Consider the following 25,677-nt stretch of genomic DNA (forward strand, 5'->3'; position numbering starts at 1 on the left):
TCAGCCCTACTGTTGGCCACAGCCTCAACAATAGCTGTTCCAATAACGCCCAGCACAGTCTCCTCCCATAGGGGTTAGGGCATGCAGGCACACCTCTCTGCCGCAAGTTAGCTCCTGCTGTCTCTGGTTGTGCACCACCTTGTCCTGCAGGAGAGAGGGAAGTATCATGCAGTCTGATATGGTTATCATGGTTGAATCGCTGGCAGTGTGTGCAATCTGTGAGATGTGGGTGTGAGGCTTGCAGCAGTGGTAAAGTATGTGAAGGTCTGGGGAGCACATGAATGTCAGGTATGAAGCCTGATTCATAGATAATGTTGGTAGGTGAGTGATGGGGCTGTGGTGAATTGAGAGTGTCTGAGGCTAGTGGTGCAGTTGGTAAGATATGGCATTTGAAGAAACATTTGCTGGCCTTGACTATTCATGTGAGGTAATTGAATCTCTTGACGTGCTCCATCCAGATCCTTGGGGCTTGAGACCTGGCATTGAGCTCGATGGCTATCTGCTCCCACTGCCTTCTGATCATTTGTCTGGAGGGCCTCCTGACTGCCTTCAGATGTAGAACATCTCTCCTACTTTCCACCTCTTTCACCAAACCTCCAGTGCAGTGTCCGAAAACCTTGGAGCTTACTCTATCCCATGTTGTGTCATTCCTCACCGTTTCCCAGGTCAGATTCACTTCCTGCATGACTGCCAGCACCTCCTCCAGCCACAATGCACCTCCCCCTTAAGAGGTGCAGACTAGCTTTAAATGATGCTTGCCTTTCATGATATTGGCCCCCTGCTGCAGTGTTCAGCCAATCAACGATGTGGTTAGTGCTGAAATCATTTGAAACAGTAGGCAGCATAAAGTTGGCATGGGTTAATCATGCATCACAATCCCCATGCCCTTTTTGAGGGGCTATTCAGTTTAATGTTCCCTCCCACTTACAGGGACCTATTCATACCTTCCTTCTGCTTTCCATTTCATCCATATCATCAAATTTCCACAAGCAGCCCAGTGGAAGTTATTAATATACTTTATGTGGAGGGACAACACAAAGCAATATTATTTTTGATGACTGTAAATAGAAATAATACAGGAGCATAAAAACACCAGGCTCTTTCCAACCATTCAATAAAATACATTGTGAGTTGCTGTAGACTACAAACAGAAAATGCTGGCAATGCACAGCCAAGTGGAAAAAAAAACAAGTAAACATTTAGAGGGCCCATCCTTCATGATTAAATTGACCTGCTGTGCACTTCCAGCATTTTCATTTATTTACTTCTGATTTCTAGCCTTAAGAATTTCACTACATCTCTAAAGTAAGATGTCACGGCTTCAGGTTTTATTGAGCTTTATAATTAATGATTTGTTGGAGAAAGTAGATGGAAACATATCTTGAGATGAGGTAATAACAAGTCCTGACTTGTTGCACTTCAGACAGTCAGTGATAGGTGTGAGCACAGCTCCACTTTTTTTAAAGGGGAAAATTGTGCAGACTCTGTCATTTTTTTCAAATCAACCACATGGTTTCCAAGCACACAAGAGGCATGTATAGGAGATTTCCTTTAAATTTCTTGTAAGTGTATGTATTCACTTCCTCTCTGCTGAAATGACTGCTTCTTGTAAGCTATGTATGTCCTGTTTAACTGGTTTTCTATCTTGAGATGTACCAGTGGGTTACTGATGACGGTAAGTCTGTTTCTGTAATTCTTCATATCTACTGATAAAAGCCACATAAAAATATGTAAAGGTGTACTCAAGGCACGGTGATGTCCACTTCTCGTCATCACAAATATTGCGGTGAGTGATAGGTCTGCTCAACAAAAACATTTTCATCTCTTATTGACTTTTTACATTACAACTCGTAATTTTGCAATACTTTTTCACAAAATGGTAAATAAAAAAAATGGAAATCCACAGCAGGCTGACATATCTTCTGACCATTTCCAGCAGTTTTTGTTTTTATTTAAAGTTCCAGAGTTGGCGTTTATTTTAGACTGCATTTGTTGACAACGTTATCGGTAGGTGGCGCTGTTTTGGCACATGCGCAAATACAGCATGTGCCACTTAAATGTCACAGCTTGCGACTGTAGCAGCTGCCAGGACTAAAGATGGCGCTGATCAAAGAATCACACAGAGGCAACCTAACAAACACGTGGCAGCATACAATGGCCAGAGTGAGAGAGTGGAGCGGGATGGGGAGAGCAGCGCGGGGGACGGGGAGACCAGCGCGGGAAGAGCAGCGGCTGCGCATGTGCGCACCGCGGCGCAGCCTGATGATGTCGGCGCTGGCCAGCGTTGTCAGGAATCACTTGGTTATTTTAAAATCACAAGCTGGTAAATGCTATGACTCCAAACCAAAATGAAAAGAATGACATCAATGTGAAAGAAATTGGGAGGGAAAGCCAAAATCTAAAAAGTTTGAAAAAAAGATGAAAGACTTATGATAGTTTGATGGTAAATGTACTGCTTGGTGTGTTACTGAACCATTTAGCTTCATAGAGGCGGAGCTTCAATATCTGATCTCTACTGAGATAGTTGATCTCATCCAGGGAAATAATAGACGTGCTACAGCTGGCCTTTGTCTTCACAAGCTAGGCAGAGAGTGTTACTATTCCAAAAGCAAAACACTGCAGATGTTGGAAATCTGAAATAAAAGCAGAAAATGTTGGAAAGACTCAGCAGGTCTGGCAACATCTGTGGAGAGGGAAACAGAGTTAACATTTTAGGTGAATGACCCTTTTATCAGTTACGAATCCTGATAGCTATTTGGTAGCCAATGCAGAATCGTGGATATTTGTAGATTTTCGTAAAGACAAAACTGAGATTGGTCATGACAGAGTAGCCCTGCACTGGATCCCAATGAGGAGATTGGCCAGAAGAGAGTTCTCAACACCCATTACAACTGGTTGGATAATGAGCTGATGAAGGCCTATCATATTCAAACACCAAACATACCATGTGGTACATTCCAATCTGATTCACTCTTTCTTTTAATGGTTACACCACATTTCCCCAGATTCTAAACCTTACTGGCCACAGGTAGATATAACGAGCCTTTATGCCCTTTACTTGATGGTATTAACAAACTGACACTCTCCTTTATAGCTACCCATATTCAGTGGAAACCAGAGATACAACCTAGACCCTCTTGATCTGTGTTGCGTAGTATTGCACAAGTATTGCATACTGAGTCAGTATTGCACAGGGTGGTGCATTTACATACTGAGCCATCAGTGGGTCTTACAGGTTTTTCTACCGGTTTTCTTCTTGTTTTTATAGTCATCATTCTAATAAAAAGGGAAGAAAGTAATAAAAATATAGCTCTATTAACTCAAAAAACATAAAGTTATGCCATTATCATATGTCTTCTGAATAGCAACTTATAACAATTGAGAATTAGAAGGTCCGTGCCTTGAGTGTAGCTGAAGAAAACATAAAAAAATGAGATGATTGACCTGCAACTTTGGTAAAGAGATGAACGGAGAAAAAAACAGTGGATTGGAACAAATAATTGTGGACAGGGGATGAGTAAAAAGAGAGGGTGGAATTTAAGAATTTATGATATGGATGTAAGCAGAGATCAGGCAATTGAGGAGTGGGGTTGACCACTGCACGCTTTTGCCAGATTTCTTTAGGTGGCACATTTCATTTGAAATCACGTCACCTTAAGCAGTGCCCACCTGGACTCAGTCAGGACATTAGACTTGTTTATCCAAAACATTTACAGGGCTATGGGGAAAGAATAGGGGTGTGGGGACTAATTGGCTAGCTCTTTGAAAGAACCAAAACGGGCATAATATGCTGAATGGCCTCCTTCTCTGCTGTATTATCTTATGATTCTATATTCTTGCATAGGCAAGTGTGAAGTTGGCTAAACCTAACATGATGCATGGTAACTCTTACCTGAACTTGAGAATGTAAATGACACAGACAGCATACTGGAAATAGAAGCATTGGCAATTCTGGGGCAAGTGCCTATAACATGATTAAATTTGAAATGTTCGTACAACGAGCAATCTAATATTCAAGTATACAACTATAACAGAATTAATGTCAAGGGGATGAAGAAACAGTTTGGACAAGTTGACTAGGTAAGGTAATATCAAAAAAAAATCTGTTGAAGATAAATGGAATTTAACCTATGCTATGAAACATGCAGGATGAATACATACCTAGAACTAGACACTATAGATTAAAACTACATGGTACTCAATGGATTAACAAGATGATATGATATGAAATAAATAAGAGAAATAGGCTGCAACAATTCACAGCTGGAATCACTGTGGTGCCTTCTGGTCTTTACTAGTAGGAGAGTAAGAGACAGGAGCACAGGCTGATGAGCATCCATGTGACTATAGGAGTAATGTTAGTGCCTGGCTGCCCCATGTGGCTGGAAAAATGTCGCTAAACGAATACTGATAGACAGTTCACTGATTGGAGAGGGGTGCTGTTGAGGAGGAGTGTTGGTGAGGAGGAGTGTTGGTGAGGAGGGGTGTTGGTGAGGAGGGGTGTTGGGGAGGAGGGATGTTGGTGAGGTGGGGTGTTGGTGAGGAGGGGGGAGGAGGGGTGTAGGGCAAGAGGGGTGTCGGGGAGGAGGGGTGTTGGTGAGGAGGGGTGTCAGGGAGGAGGGGTGTCGGGGAGGAGGGGTGTCGGGGAGGAGGGGTGTCGTGAGGAGGGGTGTTGGGGAGGAGGGATGTTGGTGAGGTGGGGTGTTGGTGAGGAGGGGTGTCGGGGAGGAGGGGTGTAGGGCAAGAGGGGTGTCGGGGAGGAGGGGTGTTGGTGAGGAGGGGTGTCAGGGAGGAGGGGTGTCGGGGAGGAGGGATGTTGGTGAGGTGGGGTGTTGGTGAGGAGGGGTGTCGGGGAGGAGGGGTGTAGGGCAAGAGGGGTGTCGGGGAGGAGGGGTGTTGGTGAGGAGGGGTGTCAGGGAGGAGGGGTGTCGGGGAGGAGGGATGTTGGTGAGGTGGGGTGTTGGTGAGGAGGGGTGTCGGGGAGGAGGGGTGTCGGGGAGGAGGGGTGTCGGTGAGGAGGGGTGTCGGTGAGGAGGGGTGTCGGGGAGGAGGGGTGTCGTGAGGAGGGGTGTCGTGAGGAGGGGTGTAGGGCAAGAGGGGTGTCGGGGAGGAGGGGTGTCGGGGAGGAGGGGTGTCGTGAGGAGGGGTGTCGGGGAGGAGGGGTGCACTCAGAGCACTGAATTCGCCTGGGCCTGCGCCGACAGGTTTGAAGACAAGACCAGGAGCAAAATTACAGATTCTCTCTTCAGGGCAGCTCCCCGGCACATTCCCACTTTGCAGCAATCTTGCCAGAGGCAGTGTCTGACTGGCTCCAGCTACCCTCCCCAGATTGGCAGGTAGCCAATTATGCTCAATTAAGTCCCCACTTTAGGCAGGTGGGGGTAAAGTTTTGACGCTGGGGGTATCTTCCTAATGGCAGATGCGCTCCATGTGGAGGCCAAAGCCTGGCTGTTGCCTGGAGGCAGCAGCATGCAGGGGGTGCCATTGATGCCTACTTTAAATCCCTCCCTCCTGGAGCTGCAAGGATCAGGAGGCTATAACTGCGGTCGCAGGCCATCTTGTGGAGGGGTTCCACAAAGATGCCCTTGCAGCTCTGGCTATACTTAGTTTTTTTAACAATTTCATAGTTCTTCCGACAACTTGAGGCGTCCTCATAGTCTCCTTCCTGCATCAGGAGTGTTCTTAGTCGGTCTGCTGTCCTTAATTAGGTGGGGCTGCTAGAGGCAGCTTCTTAATTGGCCGCCTCTGGGAAGGTCACGATGGACGTCCCATTACGGCCACTTCTAGGTTCTCAACCCGAATTGAGGCCAACATTGGGATTGAGATCCAGCCAGGAAAATTCACCCCATACTCTCAGCAGTTACTATCTTTTGTAACTACAGCTAAATAAATCCAAGGAACATTCCGCTGTGTCAGTACTGCAAACAGTCCTTACATTGGTTCTCAGCATCCACTACTCCAAAGAGAAAAGACGAACTAAAAACTTTGTGATAATAGGATACTTGATTTTGACTATTCAGTAGAAACATGAAATTGGAACACATATGTTGTACAGATTGAATAATTTATTTTAAGTTATTAAATACAACGGGTCGGATTCTATGTTGCCGCCATACTCGTAATAGATGGCCACCCGCACGCGTGACTTTCACTCCGTGGAGCCGCCGTGATCTTAAACGCGGCGCCTCATTATAGATGGCCGGGGGCGGACCACACCCCACCCCCAATGACGTGGAGGGGGTGGACGACCCATCCCTGGCAATGCCGTCCGGCACCACTGTGCACGCGCTGGTGCCATTTTTAAAGGGCTTCTAGCCCTTCAGTTACAGTTAAAGTTTTAAAGTGACCGGATTTCAAATAAATTAAAATAAAGCTTTATTCACACTTCCAATTCCCTCTCTCACCACCCCCCCACAATGAATAATCCGTTTATTAATTGTCCTCTGTCCCCACAAAAAGAAAATTTTCTATCATGACCTATCCCCCCCGAACTTTCTTTCCTTTAACCTTAATCCCTTCCCACCATCCCCTCAAGCAATTGCATTTGTTTTTGCCACTTACCCCCCCCACTCCCCCGCACTGAGAAACTTACCTCCTTCCGCCTCCCATAGGTGTCACGCCTCGTTTCCCGGGACGGGGAATCGAAAGCGTGGCAGTGCCGACCGCTGGGATGAAGATCATGGCGGCACTTCAGGAGGTGACAGGGAAGTCATTAATGCAGGTAAGTAAATTCATTTGAATATTTAAATGACAGTCCTGTTGCCGAGTGGCGGGTGGGGGGGGGTGCGTGGGGGCCAGGCCTCACCGCCACCGTCAAGATTGGGACGGGCCCTGCCGGTGTTGAGATCGGTGGCGGGCCTCATCTGCCGCAATCTTCATCCCCCCTCCCCCGCTACGGATCCTGACACCAAGGCCCCGATAAAATTCAGCCCTATGTCTGTTCTACTTGTAAAAGTGACCTAACTGGCTCTTCGTGAATAAGATGTCTTTTCTGCTTGTATATGGAATCCGTACAACTCCTGGGGGAAAGTTGTTCAATAAAATGTTGATTCCACTTGCAATGGAGCTCATAGGAAGTTAGTGATCCGGATATCTATTCTACTTGTAAGGGAGAACTATATAACACATAACTTTTATGAATTAAGCATCTTCAACACTTATATAATTAAGTCTACATAAAATCCTGCGCAGTAGTTGTGATCACACGAAATCTTGTCAGATAGATTTTTTGGCACAGCATCTCCCTTCCTGTTCCTTGTACGAAATGCACTGTAATTCCCAATTTAGAGAAATAGTTACTATTCAGAGGTTCCTGGACTGAGCAGGATCATGCTTTCAATACGTGCAATATCACTGGGCAATGCATACATATCTTCAGCTAATTTGCTCGGTTCAATATATAAAGGGAAAAAATTCACTTTATCAGGGGCACAAAACTGCCAGTCATGGATTGAATGAGTCTCGGTGATGGTGACTGCGAAACTACCATTGATTGTCTTTAAAGACCCATCTGGTTCACTTATGTCCTTTAGGGAAGGGATTCTGCCATCCTTACCTGGTCTGGCTTATATGAGACTCCAGACCCACAGAAATGTGGTTGACTCTTAACTGTCCTCTGAAATGGCCATTCAGTTGTACAAATCTGCTGGACAGAAGTTGAAAAGGAATTAAACCAAACAGAACACCCGACATCGACCTAGGCACTGGAAACAACAGCACACCCAGCCCTGTTGACACTGCAAAGTCCTCCTTACTGACATCTGGTGGCTTGTGCCAAAATTGGGAGAGCTGTCCCACAGGCTAGACATGCAACAGCCTGACATAGTCATACTCATGGAATCATACCTTACATTCAATGTCCCAGACACGATGATCAACATCCCTGGGTATGTCCTGTCCCACCGACTCACCAGAGGTATACAGTTGGGAGGGAGTTGCCCTGGGAGTTCTCCATTGACTTCGGACTCCATGAAGTTTCATGGCATCAGGTCAAACAAGGTCAAGAAAACCTCCTGCTGATTACCACCTACTGCCATTCCTCAGCTGATGAATCAGTATTCCTCCATGTCGAACATCACTTGGAAGAAGCACTGAGGGTGGCAAGGGCACCGAATGTACTCTGGGTGGGGGACTTCAATGTCCATCACCAAGAGTGGCTTGGTAGCACCACTGACAGAGCTGGCTGAGTCCTAAAGGACATAGCTGCTAGACTGGGCCTGCGGCAGGTGGTGAGGGAACCAACAAAAGGGAAAAACCTACTAGATCTTGTCCTCACCAATCTACCTGTTGCAGGTGCATGTGTCCATGATAGTATTGGCAGGAATGACCACCGCACAATCCTTGTGAATACGAAGGCCTGTCTTAACATTGAGGATATCCTCCATCATATTTTATGGTACTACCACCATGTTAAATGTGATAGATTCAGAACACCTCAAAAGTGGGCATCCATGAGGCACTGTGGGCCATCAGCAGCAGCAGGATTGTATTCAACCACAATCTGTAACCTCATGACCCAGTATATACCTCACTCTACCATTATCATCAAGCCATGAGATCAACCCTGATTCAATGAAGAGTGCAGGAGGGCATGCCAGGAGCAGCACCAGGCATACCAAAAAATGAGTTGTCAACCTGGTGAAGCTACACCACAGGACAACTTGCGTGCCAAACAGCGGAAGAAGCATGCAATAGACAGAGCTAGGCGATCCCACAACCAACGGATCGGATCAAAGCTCTGCAGTCCTGTCACATCCAGTCATGAATGGTGGTGGACAAATAAACACCTAACAGGAGCAGGAGGCTCTACTAATATCCCATCCTCAATGATGGAGGAGCCCAACACATCAGTGCAAAAGAAAAAGCTGAAGCATCTGAGACCATCTTCAGCCAGACGTGCCAAGTGGATGATCCATCTGAGACTCCTCCTGAGGTCCCCAACAATACAGATGCCAGTATTCAGCCAATTTGATTCACTCCATGTGATATCAAGAAACGGCTGAAGGCACTGGGTACTGCAAAGGCTATGTGCACTGACAGCATTCTGGCAACAGTACTGAAGACCTGTGCTGCAGAACTAGCCACACCCCTTACCAAGTGTTCCAGTAGAACTAAACATTGGCATTTACCCAACAATGTGGAAAATTGCCCAGGTATGTCCTGTCTGATGGATGGAGCATTTCTGACGTCCTGTCCCATGATGTTCGTTTTCTTGATGCTGATGGTTAGGCCAAATTCGTTGCAGGCAGCCGCAATCCTGTCGATGAGTCTCTGCAGACACACTTCAGTATGAGATGTTAAAGCAGCATCATCAGCAAAGAGGAGTTCCCCGATGAGGACTTTTCGTACTTTGGTCTTCGCTCTTAGATGGGCAAGGTTGAACAACCTGTCACCTGATCTTGTGTGGTGGAAAATTCATCTTCTGAAGACTTGAACGCATGTGAGAGCAGCAGGGAGAAGAAGATCCCAAACAGTGTGGATGCGAGAACACAGTCCTGTTTCACGCCACTCAGGATAGGAAAGGGGTCTGATGAGGCGCCGCTATGCTGAATTGTGCCTTTCATTTTGTCATGGAATGAGGTGATGACACTTAATAGCTTTGGTGGACATCCAATCTTTTCCAGTAGTCTGAAGAGAGCACATTTGCTGATGAGGTCAAAGGCTTTGGTTAGATCAATGAAAGTAACGTAGAGGGGCGTCTGTTGTTCACGGCATTTCTCCTGTAGCTGGCGAAGGGAGAACAGCATGTCAATGGTGGATCTCTCTGCTCGAAAGCCACACTGTGCCTCAGGGTAGACACGCTCAGCCAGCTTCTGGAGTCTGTTTAAAACGACTTGAGCGAAGACTTTCCCCACTATGCTGAGCAGGGAGATTCCACGGTAGTTGTTGCAGTCACCGCGGTCACCCTTGTTCTTATAGAGGGTGATGATATTGGCATAGCGCAAGTCCTGTGGTACTGCTCCCTCATCCCAGCACAGGCAAAGCAGTTCGTAGAGTGCTGAAAGTATAGCAGGCTTGGCACTCTTGATTATTTCAGGGGTAATGCCGTTCTTCCCAGGGGCTTTTCCGCTGGCTAGAGAATCAATGGCATCACTGAGTTCCAATTTTGTTGCCTGTATGTCCAGCTCATCCATGACTGGCAGAGACTGGGCTGCATTGAGGGCAGTCTCAGTGGCAAAATTTTCCCTGGAGTACAGTTCTAGACAGTGCTCCATCCAACGGTCCATTTTCTTGCGTTGGTCAGTGATTGTGTCCCCGATTTAGATTTGAGGGGGCAATCTTCTTGATGGTGGGCCCAAAAGCTCTCTTAATGCCATCATACATTCCTCTGATGTTTCCAGTGTCGGAAGCCAGCTGAATATGACTGCATAGGTGTTGCCAGTAGTTATTTGCGCAGCGCCTGGCTGTTCTTTGTGCAGCGCGTCTGGCTGCTTTAAGTGCTATGGATGTTAACTCACTGGGGGCTGTCTTGTAGTTCAGCAATGCAATGTGATTGGTGGCTATGTCAGGTTTCGGCTCTTCAAAGTGAGATTGAAACCAGTCTGCATTCCGCTTCACACGTTTGCCATAGGTGGTCATTGCTGAGTCATAGATGGCATCTCTGATATGGGCCCACTTGGTCTCAGCATCCCCTGCAGGAGTGTTTTGAAGGGCTTTTTCAAGTGAATTTAGAAACTTATGTAATAGCTGTTGATAAGAAATTCTGTTAGTGTTGATGCGTGGGCAGCCCTTCTGCTTGGAGTGATGTAGCTTCTTTGGTCTGAGTCTAACCTTGCTGCACACCAGGGAGTGGTCAGTGTTGCAGTCCGCACTGTGGAAGCTGCGTGTGATTTGAACGCTGTTAAAAGAGGCTCGCCTTGTGACGATGAGGTCCAGCTGGTGCCAACGACGTGATCTTGGGTGCCTCCAAGAATCCTGGTGACAGGATTGGTGACAGGTGTGAAAGAACGAGTTGGTGATGCAGAGGTTATGATAGGTACACAACTCAAGCAGTCTCTGTCCATTCTCATTCATCCTTCCAATGCCATAGCGCCCAAGGCAGGAGGGCCATGAGTCATGGTCGGCCCCAACCCTGGCATTAAAGTCCCCTAGCAGGAATGGGTGTTCAGTACTGGGGACGTTCCTAATGATATTAAGGAGTTCCTCGTAGAACTGGTCTTTAGCTTCAGGTAGGGAGCAGAGTGTTGGAGCATAGATGCTGAGTAGGTGTACTGGACCAGAGGCGGTAAACAGTCGGATGGACAGTATGCGTTCCGAGCCATTTGAGGGTGGCTCTATCGTGCTGAGCAAAGAGTTTCTGATGGCGAAGCCCACTCCATACTGTCTTGGTTCTTTAGGATCCCTACCCTGCCAGAAGAAGGTGCAGTCTTGCTCTCTTAGAGATCCACTCGCAGGGCGGCGTGTCTCCTGAAGTGCTTCAATGTCCACATTGAGTCTACTGAGCTCGTTGTTAATGATGGCGGTCTTCTGAGAGTTGTTGATTTGTCTAAGTTCTTCCAACAGGCCAGGACATATAGTTCTGACGTTCCAGCTTGCAAAACTAAGGGCTGGTACCTTCTTTCCTTTTTTGTCATGCTGTTTGGTGCATCAACATCATGGGACAGGACGTCAGAAATGCTCCATCCATCAATATCGGCGACCACGCTTTGGAAGTGGTTCAAGAGTTCACCTACCTAGGCTCAACTATCATCAGTAACCAGTCTCTCGATGCAGAAATCAACAAGCGCATGGGAAAGGCTTTCACTGCTATGTCCAGACTGGCCAAGAGAGTGTGGGAAATTGGCGCACTGACACGGAACACAAATGTCCGAGTGTATCAAGCCTGTGTCCTCAGTACCTTGCTCTACGCCAGCGAGGTCTGGACAACGTATGTCAGCCAAGAGCAACATCTCAATTCATTCCATCTTTGCTGCCTCCGGAGAATCCTTGGCATCAGGTGGCAGGACCGTATCTCCAACACAGAAGTCCTCGAGGTGGCCACGATCCCCAGCATATACACCCTATTGAGCCAGCGGCACTTGAGATGACTTGGCCATGTGAGCCGCATGGAAAATGGTAGGATCCCCAAGGACACATTGTACAGCGAGCTCGTCACTGGTATCAGACCCACCGGCCGTCCATGTCTCCGCTTTAAAGACAATTGCAAACGCGACATGAAGTCCTGTGACATTGATCACAAGTCGTGGGAGTCAGTTGCCATTGATCGCCAGAGCTGGCGGGCAGCCATAAAAGTGTGGCGAGTCGAAGAGACTTAGCAGTTGGCAGGAAAAAAGACAGAAGCGCAAGGGGAGAGCCAACTGTGTAACAGCCCTGACAACCAATAGCATCTGTGGAAGAGTCTGTCACTCCAGAATTGGCTTTTATAGCCACTCCAGGTGCTGCTTCACAAACCATTGACCACCTCCAGGCGCTTACCCATTGTCTCTCGAGACAAGGAGGCCAAAGAAGAAGATGTCCTGTCCAAAGAAAGCAGGACAAACCCAACCCGGCCAATTACCGCCCCATCAGTCTACTCTCAATCATCAGCAAAGTCATGGAAGGTGTCGTCGACAGTGCTATCAAGTGCCACTTATACAGCAATAACCTGATCACTGATACTCAGTTCAGTTTCCTCAAGGGTTACTTGGCTCCTGACTTCATTACAGTTTGGTCCAAGCATGGACAAAAGAGCTGAACTCGAGGTGAGGTGAGAATGGTGCCCTTGATGTCAAGGCAGCATTTGACCGGGTGTGACATCAATGAGCCGAAGCAAAACTGATGTCAATGGGAATCAAGGGAAAACTCTCCGTTGGCTGGAGTCATACCTAGCACAAAGGAAGATGATTGTGGTTGTTGGAGGCCAATCATCTCACCCCCCAGGACATCACTTCAGGAGTTCCTCAGGATAGTGTCTTAGGCCCAACCATCTTCAGCTGCTTCATCAATGATCTTCCCTCCATCATAAGGTCAGAAGTGAGGATGTTCGCTGATGATTGTACTATGTTCAGTACCATTCACAACTTCTCAGATACTGAAGCAGTCCATGTCCATAAACAACTAGATCTGGACAATAGTCAGGCTTGGGCTGATAAGTGGCAAATAACATTCGCGCCACACAAGTGTCAGGCAATGGTGATCTCCAACAAGAGAGAATCTATCCATTTCCCCTTGACATTCAATGGCATTACCATCGCCGAATCCCCCACTATCAACATTCTGGGGGTTACCATTGATCAGAAACTGAACTGGAGCAGCCACATAAATACTGTGGCTACAAGAGCAGGTCAGAGGCTGGGAATTCTGCAGCAAGTAACTCACCTCCTGACTCTCCAAAACCTGTCCACATTTGACAAGACACAAGTCAGAAGTGTGATGGAATACTCTCCACTTGCCTGGAAGGGTGCAGCTCCAACAACACACAGGAAGCTTGATGCCATCCGGGACAAGGCAGCCTGCTTGATTGGCACCCCACCAACCATCAAATATTCACTCCCTCCACCACCAACACACAGTGGCAGCAGTGTGTACCATATACAAAATGCACTGCAGCAACACACCAAGGCTCCTTCAACAGCACTTTCCAAACCTGCGACCTCTACCACCTAGAAAGACAAGGCCAGCAGATGCATGGGAACACCACCATCTGCAAGTTCCCCTCCAAGCCGCATACCATCCTGACTTGGAAATATATTGCTGCTCCTTCACAGTCGCTGGGTCAAAATCCTGGCACTCCATCCCTAACAGCACTATGGGTGTACCTGCACTAGATGGACTGCAGCAGTTCAAGAAGGCAGCTCACCACCATCTTGTCAAGGGTAATTAAGGATAGGGAATAAATCCTGGCCTTGCCAGCGATGCCCCCATCCCATGAAACGAATATAGAAAAAAAAGTGTTTCTTGGGCATCCATTCTATGCCCCCCAAAAGTTGAGGTTTACCCGAAAATGTGTACATTTTATTTTTCAATAAATAATGCATTGATTAAGTGACATAGTTGAAGATGTCATCATACATAATTTCAGTTTCGTCCACCATGAAGAAAGTTGCAAAGTTTCCAGTTACTGAGTACTCCAACGAAAGCTCACTGAGCTGAAACGTTATTTATGTTTCTCTCTGCACAGATGCTGCCAGAGTTGCTGACTATTTCCAGCTCTGGTCGCTTTATAATTTGTTATCGATTAATATGCATTGTTGGAAGTTCATAAACAACATCATTTTTCCAGATGTTCATTGTAAACGTCTGACTTTTAATCACAGCTTTGTTGCAACAGGAGAAAGATGCAAGGAATCCTTTGGCCTAGAGTTTCTTCCGCTGTTGTGTCCTGATATACAATGATGTATCATAAAAGATCAGGAATTTTGGTTGTAAGTGTGTAACTACAATATGTAATAGGCCTCCGTGGTCTTTTACATCAGTCCAATCATCAAACCTTCCGTCCAAATGAATCTCCATCCACAAAACTGGCCACACCATTGACTCTCAAATATGAGTATCCTGAAAATTACGTTTGTTCAGAGGGTCTTTCAACAATGTGACCAGATTTTCAGGCACAGCAGGAAACAAAGTTGTCTTTCTGGTCTTTGAATTGCAATATGGTGAACATTATTTAAAAAAGGAGTTCCTCTCTGAGACTTATACTGCATTTTCTGTTTCTTTAAAAGCATTTTTATGGCGTCAGTGTCCATCACATTAAAAGTTGAAAAGCTTCCTCAATTGCTGGTTCTGAATCATGCTGTGCCTGATGTGCATGAATGATGGTGAAATGAGTAGAAGCTTAAATTTTAAGACTCACAAAATAAATACACAATGTTTCTTTGGGCCCTGGTTATTTATGCTATTTTAGAGTTGTAGAGAGATACAGCACTGAAACAGGCCTTTTGGCCCATTGAGTCTGTGCTGACCATCAACCACCTATTTACAGGAATCCTACATTAATCCCATTCTCCTCTCCCAACCTCACCTTCCCTCAAATTCTCCTCCCACTTACCTACACTAGGGGCAATTTACAATGGCCAATTTACCTATCAACCCACAAGTCTTTGGCATGTGGGAGGAAACCTACACAGTCACAGGGAGAACTTGCAAACTCTGCAGAGGCAGTACCCAGAACTGAACCTGGGTTGCTGGAGCTGTGGTGCTAACCACTGCACCACCCCTTTTATATCCCTTTAGTCCCATTTTAAGTTTGGGCATATTCTAATGTGATTGGGGGGATGCTCAGGCGTAATTTGACGTCCGAAAAGTGGTCTTAGCTTCAGCTACAATTTCGGGTCTAACTTCTCGATTGTGCCCTAGGAGGAAACTCGAGGCCTAGGTTCCTATGTTTTAATCAGGATCCTTTATCTTTGAAATTTTATTATTGGCTATCTGGTACATCTTCTAAAGTCATGAAAGTATCAAATACATACGTAACTTTATCTCAGATTAGATTTTCTTGCTGTATTTAATGTGTGTCCCTTAAAATAAAGATGTTTTATGTCAATTTTGACCACTTTCAGGTCAGATAGCATACAGCCAGAGGCAGAGTAAGGCTTTCCGCAATTTAAAAAAAACTATGCCCTAAACTTTAGCCTAAGAAGAACACCATTACACAAGTATGATTTTTCCAATCCCCACACCACTATGGCATCTCTGATCAGTTTAATTCTGTGGGTGGGGTTTTTTGTACTGTGCACCGACACCAATCAATCTAGCCTGGATTTGACCCCAACTTCGAGAGGTGAAAAAAGCTGTGCTAAATCATTGTGGCACACAGTTCCATTTCATATCATATTAAGCAAGTTAACCAATACACCTCCTCCCTGAGTTTACATGTGAAAGTTGCCTTTGCATATAAAAATGTTTGTAGATGTGGCAGAAAAGTTACCTGGTATAAAGGCCAATACAGTGTTAACTTTAGAGTAGTCACACCTTGTGGGGGAGAGGCTGTGTATGACGTCACAGGAAACCCACGCCAAAAACATTCTACTATTTGGCAATGATTTCCACTCACTAGTGAATTCCATGATTTAGGATAAAACCTGTGCAGTACTAATACCTTTGTGTCATTGTAAAACAAGCAACATAAGAACTTTCAAAGCCTTATTCAACATCTTGTAATAAATACAAGCACTTTTCAACAAGTATGTGAGTGAGTGAGATGAATTTTTCAATGAAGTTTTTGGAGTCTTGATCATAGTCACAACAGCAAAACCTGTCCATATTTCCAGTTCACCATTACAAAATGGAATTTGCCACATTGACATTGATACTAAATTGCATCTTATTATTTTTCAGGATTGAAGAAAGTCACAAAAAGCAGTTCAAAACTGGAATGGCACGATGACAGCAGCATTAACATCTCACATAACATCACAGAGAATGGAAATTATTTTGTTTATGTGCAGGTAACATTCAGAGGGGAGTGCAGTGAAAACTTATTGTTGAAAATAACTTTGTGCAAGAAAGAGGAGAAAATAAGAGAGAAAGAGCTGCTAGTGACCAGCATGTCAGTGTGTGAAAATATGAATCGCACAAACTGGACCAGGACTCTCTCCCAAGCAGCCATCTTCTATTTTGAGAAAGGGGATGAAATATACATCAACACCACAACCATGAAATATGTTGATTTTAATCACAATTATAATAATATCTTTGGCATTTATAAATTGTAACACTAGGAAACACATGGAAGAAGATTTGATTATGCTCTCAGTTTCTGTATTATTTATGGTTGTACAGTTTCTCTTTAGCTATTTATCTCTCTTTGAATGATTCAACAACCTTTCAGTTATCTATCTTGCTGTCTACCTCCCTATTTATCTATTTATACATCAAAGAAGTTATTTGATGATTGCTTCACAGCCCGAGCAAAGTCTTACTTCATCTAAGTTGATAAGCAGAAAACAATAATTCACAGATGTGCAATAACAGTTTTCTGTTATACACGCCACCTATTGATACTAAATGGAGCACTGCACCTATTTGAAAAGGAACAGAATCAATCGTAGAGAAAACAACGTTCCCTATTTAATAAGATTAACTTTTTACAGTAAGATCTAGCATTCTGAATTTTCTCGTAGTTTCTCCATAAATTCCAAAACTTTTGAGTTAAATAATAGTGTTAAATAAGGCAAGTTTGTATCTCTGCATTCTTTCACCTGCATGAGAGACCAATATATAAGTCTCTCATGGCTGATCCAAGGTGGGTTATTTTCTGTATTGGATCCAACATCCCTGCAATCAGCTGCAGAATTATTTCTCAATAAATCACTGGAACAATGTGATATTCTAGTGAAATACCCTCTTTTAGACATCAAAATTCACTGCTTTCAGCTATCAAGTGAACAAACAAATCTAAAGTGGAATTAAAAGTTAATACTTCCAGTGAAATAATTTTGAGTGAAATGTTTGTAATTTTCTTCTTTCAAAACTTCTCCATGCCATCACCTTCTCAGGTTAAGCTTTGCACGTGATACTAGAAACCTACTCTTAAAGGTGCCACAGGTACAGAGTGACTTCCATGACTCCACAGCTCCAATTCGCTGTGCTTTCCTTTAAAAATCACTATTAATTAAATGGCAGAAATACATAATGAACTGTAAAAAGAAATAAACAACAGAGTAAATTACAATGAATTCCCAAAATTTATATGTTGAAATTTTGCTTTGATGCACCTTATGATATATTATGTATACATTATGCAGACCTTGCTAACATTGTTCTGTGACTAGCCGTGCAATATCTTGTTTTTGCTCATGGAGCACTAACTATTAGATTTGATTTTGAAACTGAAGCTATTTGAGAATTCACAACACTGCAAGCCCATTTATAAAAAAACAAAGTATTGTGTGTACACTGTTTCTTCATTTAGGCAATGCCACAGTGTTAATGTCTTGATAATTTTTATCGCCTTGTGAGAGCCTGTTTGATTAGTGTTATACTGTTGCTAAGGAATCAATGACAAATTTTAGTTGACACAAATTGAAATACTGTACTTTTTGATTTGTCTGGGTGCAATGTTGCATTGTAGATATATCTGATCTGGTCTTTCAAACCCTGCTCAGTGGAAATTGCAATGCTTCTACAGGTGCTAGGTAAGCAATGTACAAATGATCAGGGAATGGAATGGAGTTTGTGTCCGGTTAAAGGCATCCAAATAGTTGATTCACTATTTTCATAATGCAATTATTTCCACTTGTGTGACTACTTATGCTGTAAAGAGAAAAATTCATTTTACCTTTTTATTTTGTGCAATGATTTAATTTCAATTGTTTTTATTTTTAAATATGACTTTACCGCAACGCTCTGTTCATGGTTCTTATTGTTTGTTAGTGTTATTGGTTATTTTATTGTGAAAAAGCCAAACTGACCAGAAGCTGATCAAATGGTTGGAGGGCAGATAATTATAGTTTTAAATCTTCATACACTTCTATTCTCAGCAATTCATTATTGGAACTTGTCTTGTGCAATGTCAACGTTTGGTACTTGTAAGAATGTATAGCCAGATGCACGTTCCTTCAAGTCAAGGAATTAATTATGAATAAGAATATTAATGAAGCTTTATCTATATTCCTACAAAGGCACCAGAAAAGAAATTCCAAAGTCAATATCCATGTTCAACTAAATTTTGAACTGATAAGTTTTATTTTGTGTTTTTTCCCCTCATTTTTGTGGCCTGATGAAAATAGGGAGCACACGGTGTGGGTGCAAACTTGAACTACAGCAATGGAGCAATTTTTAATTTGAACACTTGTGCCACAGAGACTTGAAGAAGTTGACTGCAAAGCTAAACTTCCCTTAAAGTTCCCCCCTACCCTAGCCCTGAACTCACATCTTTCTCAAGTTTCCCTCTCGTCTTTTTTCATGCCCTCTCCGAGCTTATCTTATCCATGAGACGCACATGCTGCTCCTGCAACCCCATTGCTCCCAAACTGCTGGCCAGCCAACTTCCCTTCCTTGCCTCCATGCTAGTTGATACTGCTAATGATTCCCTCTCCTCAGGTATTGTTCCCCTCCTCTTGAAATCGGCCATCATCACTCCTCTCGATTAAAAAAAAACACCCTTGGCCCACTGACCTTGCAAACTACCACTCCCATCTCCAACCTCCCTATCCTCTCCAATGTCTGTGAATGTGTTGTTGCCCATCTTTCCCGCAATTTCATATTTGAACTCCTCAAATTAAGTTTTGTCCCTCGCATTGGCGAGGACAGGAATAATCTGAGGAAGGACAGAAACAAGCTAAATCTGTGACAGTAAATGCTGTGGAAGAGGTGAACAAGTTGGGATGTGTTGGGAATGAGAGAAACAAGGAACAGCGACATACTAGGAGAAGAGTGATAAATAACTGATAGATAGGACGCAGTTGCTGACATTCCAAAGTGGTTCCAGAAATGTTATGTGACTCCTGTAAACTGCAAATATCAGGGTGTGATACAAAACACTGTATGCTACCAGGGCAAAAATTGCAGGCATTTTGAATATACATCCATGGAGACATAATGCTTTGCAAATTACAAAAGAACTGGGACTTTGGCGAAGAAAATCTGGCATTAAAAAGTTGGGGGAAGGGGGAAACATTCAATTGTTGCTGAGTGGGTTTTATTGAGGGTGGTATGTATTTAAAATGAAACATCTAGTGATAAGGTTTCTGTTGTAACATGCACCACTAGCTTCTCGTTAATACATGAAGTCATTGTGTGACATTTTTGAATATAATATCTACAAAGAAAGATAATTGGATACAAGCAATTCCTAGCCAAAGGTAAAACAAATGCCTTATATGTCGTGTGGTATATCTAATTTAAATGATGTATTTATGGATACTGCAGTGTGATCAGATATGATCTTCATTTTGTAAGTGACTGAACTGATTCTGTTCAACTGCCTAAAATGGTTTAATTTTGAAATAAGCTAATTAGTTGAATTAAGATTACAATTCTGTGTTTAATGTAAATATCACATGCTGGTGGATCATTTGTAATTGTCCACCAGACCAAAAGTTGGTAACCAAAGCCATGGAACCCAGGGAATGTGTAATCTGTGTTTGTTGTTGTTTTCTGAGATCTTATACCTAAAGCACTGGCATTTTAGATAATGAGTTTTACCAATAGACTTTACATCAACACATGCAATGAAAAGAGTTTCAATGGATCTTCACATGTAGTCAATGACCATTTAATGGTTGCAGCTAGCAACCAGTGCCCCAAGTGATATTACTACTGCAATTCATGCGACAAAAATAAAACGGAATAAGATCTTTACTGACCTGTGACATAAAAGGAGATCTAAATCGAATTAATATGATAACCCATGGGAAGATATCTTAGTGGTTAAACTTTGACGAAAGTGCTTGGAGAAAGGTGATAAAATTAGTGCAGGAACTTGTCAGAATGAAAGAATCATATACGCAACATACAACAAAGAATCAGTGTTGTTGCTGCTGACATTTGATGCACCCCTTCACCAAAGAGCTCACATGAGATTGCTCTTCATTTCTTATGATAGAAAAGGCATTTATAAAATTTAAAAATAAACATCTGTATCTTCTTGTGCCTCTTGCAACATGAGACTTTCCTATGATGCTAATCTTGTAGGTACCATTCTGATGAGACAACAGGGCATAGGTCCCTTGATATTCTAATTTCTGGCTGAAATAATCAAATGTTATTAATGGGTAAGAGTCTTTTGAATAGTAGAATATAACTATAGATGGTAAAAACTGGGAATATTTGATTTATCTCAGCCTCCTTAATCAAACACCAATACATGCATTGAGCCAATTGACACTGACATGTTGCAGCAGCGGTAAAAATAGTACTGAGGCACTGTGCGGCATTTACACTACCAATTTAAACGTCTCAATAAGAAAGCAGAAACGGTTTTGTTAACCTAATGCTATTATGGTGTTTTAATCACTACAACAATTATTGCAATTTTTTGAACAAGTGTTCTCTTCAATTACTCACTTAATAACCTTCCCTAAAAGCACAACCCACACCTAACAGGTAATCAATCTCTCTGAAGGATAAATGCACCAAATTCACAAGAAATCTCATCCATAATTTATTTTTAGTGGCTTAGGAATTTCCAAAAACTGCATTGATTTAAGTCTTGTATAAATGTGAATAGAGAGATTTGTTGAGGAGTTTTCAATGATCAGAATTTTTACATTCAGCAAAATACTCGTGCTCCCCTCAGGACAGTTGAAGATGCATATTCATATTTGGTGGTACATCCTTGCTAAACCAGTTCTACAATGATAGTGTTTATCATTAAAATATATAGCAAACCAAAGTCAGACTCAGCTTTATTTGTTATGAATGAGATATCCTTTCTTTGGAATAGTTTCTCTTTTCCTTTTTCTTGGGTATCTCTTAGCCAGTTGGAAAGCCGTTTATTTGTTCCAAGACCTCTGCCAGTTCTGCTTCGAATTCAGCCATGCTTTGACCAGGATCTCCCCATGGGGAGCACCTAATTGCTGGTCATTGCTTCTCCAAAATGACATTGTTGAGATTAGGAACACAATTGCATATGAGTTTTTGGGGTGAATAACTATATATCATTTAAAAAGATGGAAGTGCTACGAGGTTGGAAAATACCCAATCATAGCAGCAGTGGCACCTTGATGTATGCCAAATAAAGAAATAATATAGCTGGAGGAATGGAGGAATACAGTGAAACACACAGTCCAATAAAAGGCCAGTCAGCACAAACTGAAGGAAAACAAGGGAAGTTGTTTGAGTCATAATGCATTTAAACAAATGGCTCACATACAGCTAATGAAATCAGTTTAAATTCTGAATTTATTTTAGCAATTTATTCTCATGTTAGCAGAGGACTGTCTGTGTATACTGTTGATGCAACTCCTGACTCCATGTAAACTGTTAAAATGAACCTGGAGACAGGAGCCTCTTAGTTCTATTGGTAAAGCCCATTTTCCACTCTGGTTTTAAAAATTGTATGGAGATATTGTGTAATCTTTTGGCTTAAAGCAACTTCCATATTGGACAACTAATATGACAGATTTTTGAATGTATACACATATTACTTCAGAAAAAATAGAAGTTTTGTCATTTTTAATTGTTCAGACAAAAAGAAAAATGTATTTAATTTTATATTTGGTTTTATAAATTATTTATGTTCTGCTTGAATCTGAAGAGATTTTTCAGTAAAATAAAGAGAATATGAAATAGAATTGTATGGTCATAAGTGTTTAGTTATACTCACAGCACCTCTTAATCTTTTTTCTGAACAAGCAGTTTCACTGTTCATTTTATTGACCAGTGCAGAATAAGTGCAAATATGAACAGGACAAGTAAAAAAGGCATAATGTGCACTCTTTTGATGTGAGAATTGACATGGTATCTGCAGCGTTGGCAAGTTGGCAAGCTCAATTTTATTTAGATCAACGCTGAGAAGGAAATGGAACTTTTTAGAATTATCAGGCACTGTTGTGGAATTAGGGATCTTTTAATTCTGCACTGAGAAAGTAACTCTGAACAGGATCCAGTTTTCTTCTTTGTGTTTTTCCTGTCCGAAAGAGGAGTGTTTCTATTGCACTCATTAGGGCTGATTCCCCAATTGGGAACTCCCATGTGGTGTGCGTTGCTTGCAAGGAGCAGTGGTTGAGGCACTGCAACCCTGAAGGTACTGTTTGTTCATTAATTTAATCAAGGTCTACGGGCCCTCAGTTACCTGACTAGTGCCCTATCCTGATCTGCAGGGGTTCCACCTAGTTAAGAAGTTCTTTTTTCATTTTTATCCAAAGGAAGCATGTTTAAATAACGTGAGAAGGGAAACCCAATTATAAATGTCAACTGAAGCCATGATTCAAACTTGAAACTCTTGGCAGTGGGTCTTCTAGGCAAAAGTGAATCAGCTGCTGAGACAGAATTCCATTACTTAGCAACATTGAGCAAAATTTTAACTCATTCAAAACCTTCCCACTTGCACAGAGTTAAAATCAGACCAGTAACCTTTGAAGTAAAGGTGTACTCTGTTTAAAGTTCTGGCAAACATTTTTGATTAGATGAGAAGAACAGCTTTATGCCCAACGGCACAATTATTTATTGTGTTTGCAAGCAAATCTAAAGAGGTCAGGTAAAGCAATTTTAATTCAGATGATGTTCCTTTAAAATAATCAACCACATTAACACTGCTGCACAGTATAAAATTAAAGTTGTTTTGATACACACCTGCCTGTGATGTGTTGATGATGACAGCAAGCCACCAACATACACACAGCCCACTCAGTCCATTTAGGTTTTGAGGTGTGCACTTTCCAGAGTTGACACAGTAGAAACTAACTGTGACAAATATGCCTGACGGTACTTTTACAAACTTCCTTTCACACTGACAGTGAATGTAAAATAGTCTCACAGTTGTTGGCGTGTTGATGATGTAACAAAAGCACCTGCATGCCACAGCTTTTTTTCAGGGGCCATACATCAATCACTCTTGTCAGGAGAATAAAGCTTCCTGGTAATGTAATTTCAAGCAATTTCACTGCAAGAATTCTAGAGGGAGCTATTGCATTGTCACGTCTTTCTGCTTAGTGTTATACAGGCTGGTACTGGTCCACACATTCAGTCATAAGGGAAGCTTCTTTCTGACGGCTGCCGCTAACAAAGGAGTTTGGTTTGGGGATTTATAATAAAAAATTCTCACATGTTTAAAACACTTATCTAAACATCTCAAAATGCTTTGCAAGATGCATTACATTTGGACAGTTGTGACTGTTATACAGCCAAACATAGCAATCATTCGGCACCAGCAACATCCCATAAATGGCAGAGAGCTGAAGGACTAGTTAATACCTTTTTGGTTATGATTGAGGAAGAAACGTTGGCAAGAATGGCAGGAGGTACCTCGACATTGAATAGAGCCAGGGACATTTAATAGCTGCCTGAACAGGCAGACAAGATCTGTTTCATAATTCAATGAAAGGTGGCATCTCTGACCATGCGGCAGTCCTGCAGTGCTGTACTTGACTGTCAAGTTTAGATTGTAGGAATGAGTCTTGATGTGGGGCTCAAATGCTTAATGTTTGGACCCAGAATTCTGCCAACTGAGCCAAGCTGACTCACAATAGGTCAGCGATTAGCTACAAGATGGGAAAAGAGGGGGAAGTTAGAGGCAGTACCATGCCTCAGAAGGAAGAGGAAGTGGTCTATGCAATGACTAAGGTTTTAATAATTGTGCATACCTCCAGGTTACAGCAGGCTCAGCAAAAAATAAGGGTGAACCAAGCCTGTTTTTATTCTGCCAATACCATCATTTTTTTTGTCACGGAAGACAACTTCGGTTTCAGAGTTTTCCATTAATTGCATCCTACATCCTGGAATATATACAAGACACCCACTTTGATGTGTTGTGATACCAGAGTTCCATATGACAGTTGTGTGGTAAACAGGACATTGGGGAACTTCCTGCAGAGAATTTTTAACATCCATCTCAGTAATTAGATGGGACCTTGGTATAATCTCCCATTCTTTCAATAAAGAAACATCAGATCAGGTAAAACATTGATACAGACTAATAATTTATGAATTTCATTTTTAAAAGGTTTTACTCATCAAAGTCCCAAAGCTGATAGCAAGGTAGGTCTGTCCACTGGATATTTGACATAATTAAACATGTCCCAATTGGCTTTTTTTGTTTATCTCACAAGAATTAAAAGAAATTGCAAATTTGCCACCACAGGAGAAATAAATTTATAACATTCTTATTCAAACCTAAAGTGGATTATAGTGGTTTCAACTGCTGCAGGGTGAACTGACCTCTTACCAGACCATCAGGAGCTCCTACCAAACCATAGGGACTTCCACCAGACTACATTGACCTCCTACTAAATCAAAGTGACATCTTTACAGACTATAGTGACCTCCACCAGACCAAAGTGATCCCTACCAGACCAAAGTGACCTCTTACCAGACCATAGTGACTTCCTACCAGACCATAGTGACCTTTTACCAGACCAAAGTGACCTCTTACCAGACCATAGTGACCTTTTACCAGACCATAGTGACTTCCTACCAGACCATAGTGACCTTTTACCAGACCAAAGTGACCTCTTACCAGACCATAGTGACCTTTTACCAGACCATAGTGACTTCCTACCAGACCATAGTGACCTTTTACCAGACCAAAGTGACCTCCTACCAAACCATAGTGACCTCCTACCAGATGGAATGAATCTCCTCCCAGACCAAAGTGATCTACTAATAGACAAGGTAAAGGCCGGCTTGGGTCTGCAAATGAAACCCGATCCGAGCCCAACAGAACCACATCCGACCCGAGCCTGACCCGACCCGAGTCCTTTCATTTTTTCCCGCGCCCAACCCAACTTGAACCAACCATCAGTTAACTTAGCTTCCATTTTTCACTTTGTTGCTTATCTGCACAAGCTTAAAAAAACTGTATCTGAACTTGAAAGGTTGTTTGACCCAAGCCCGAATGTCAGACCCGGACCCGACCCGAACCCGACACATGTCGTCGGCTCGCGTTGGGTTCGGGTCGGGTAGCTATGCTCTAAGACAAGGTATAAAAAATTTCAGCTCAGCTGGGCTTCCCAGTATCATAGTGGTTAACTGCACTGTCCAATGTGTTTCTGAGCCTTACATAGCAGGAAAATCTCCAGGTCCAATGTTGGCTAATCACAAACAGGATGGTTCCAGCAGTACTTCAGGTGGCTCGGTGTCCCAGGACAGAAACAGTAA

General features: G+C 43.0%; 1 protein-coding gene across 2 annotated transcripts in view; it reads left to right on the plus strand.

Moving 5' to 3' along the window:
* Nucleotides 1-22,039, plus strand: part of LOC137347737 (tumor necrosis factor ligand superfamily member 15-like) — a 146,763-nt gene extending 124,724 nt beyond the window's left edge. For both annotated transcript variants that reach the window (XM_068012634.1, XM_068012635.1), the window contains one exon: nucleotides 16,255-22,039. In XM_068012634.1, coding sequence (XP_067868735.1) covers nucleotides 16,255-16,631 — 377 coding nt within the window. In that variant the 3' untranslated portion in view covers nucleotides 16,632-22,039. The remainder of the gene's footprint in view (nucleotides 1-16,254) is intronic.
* The last annotated feature ends 3,638 nt before the right edge of the window (nucleotides 22,040-25,677 follow it).

This window comes from Heterodontus francisci, chromosome 32 (genome assembly GCF_036365525.1).
Source record: "Heterodontus francisci isolate sHetFra1 chromosome 32, sHetFra1.hap1, whole genome shotgun sequence".
Taxonomy (NCBI): domain Eukaryota; kingdom Metazoa; phylum Chordata; class Chondrichthyes; order Heterodontiformes; family Heterodontidae; genus Heterodontus; species Heterodontus francisci.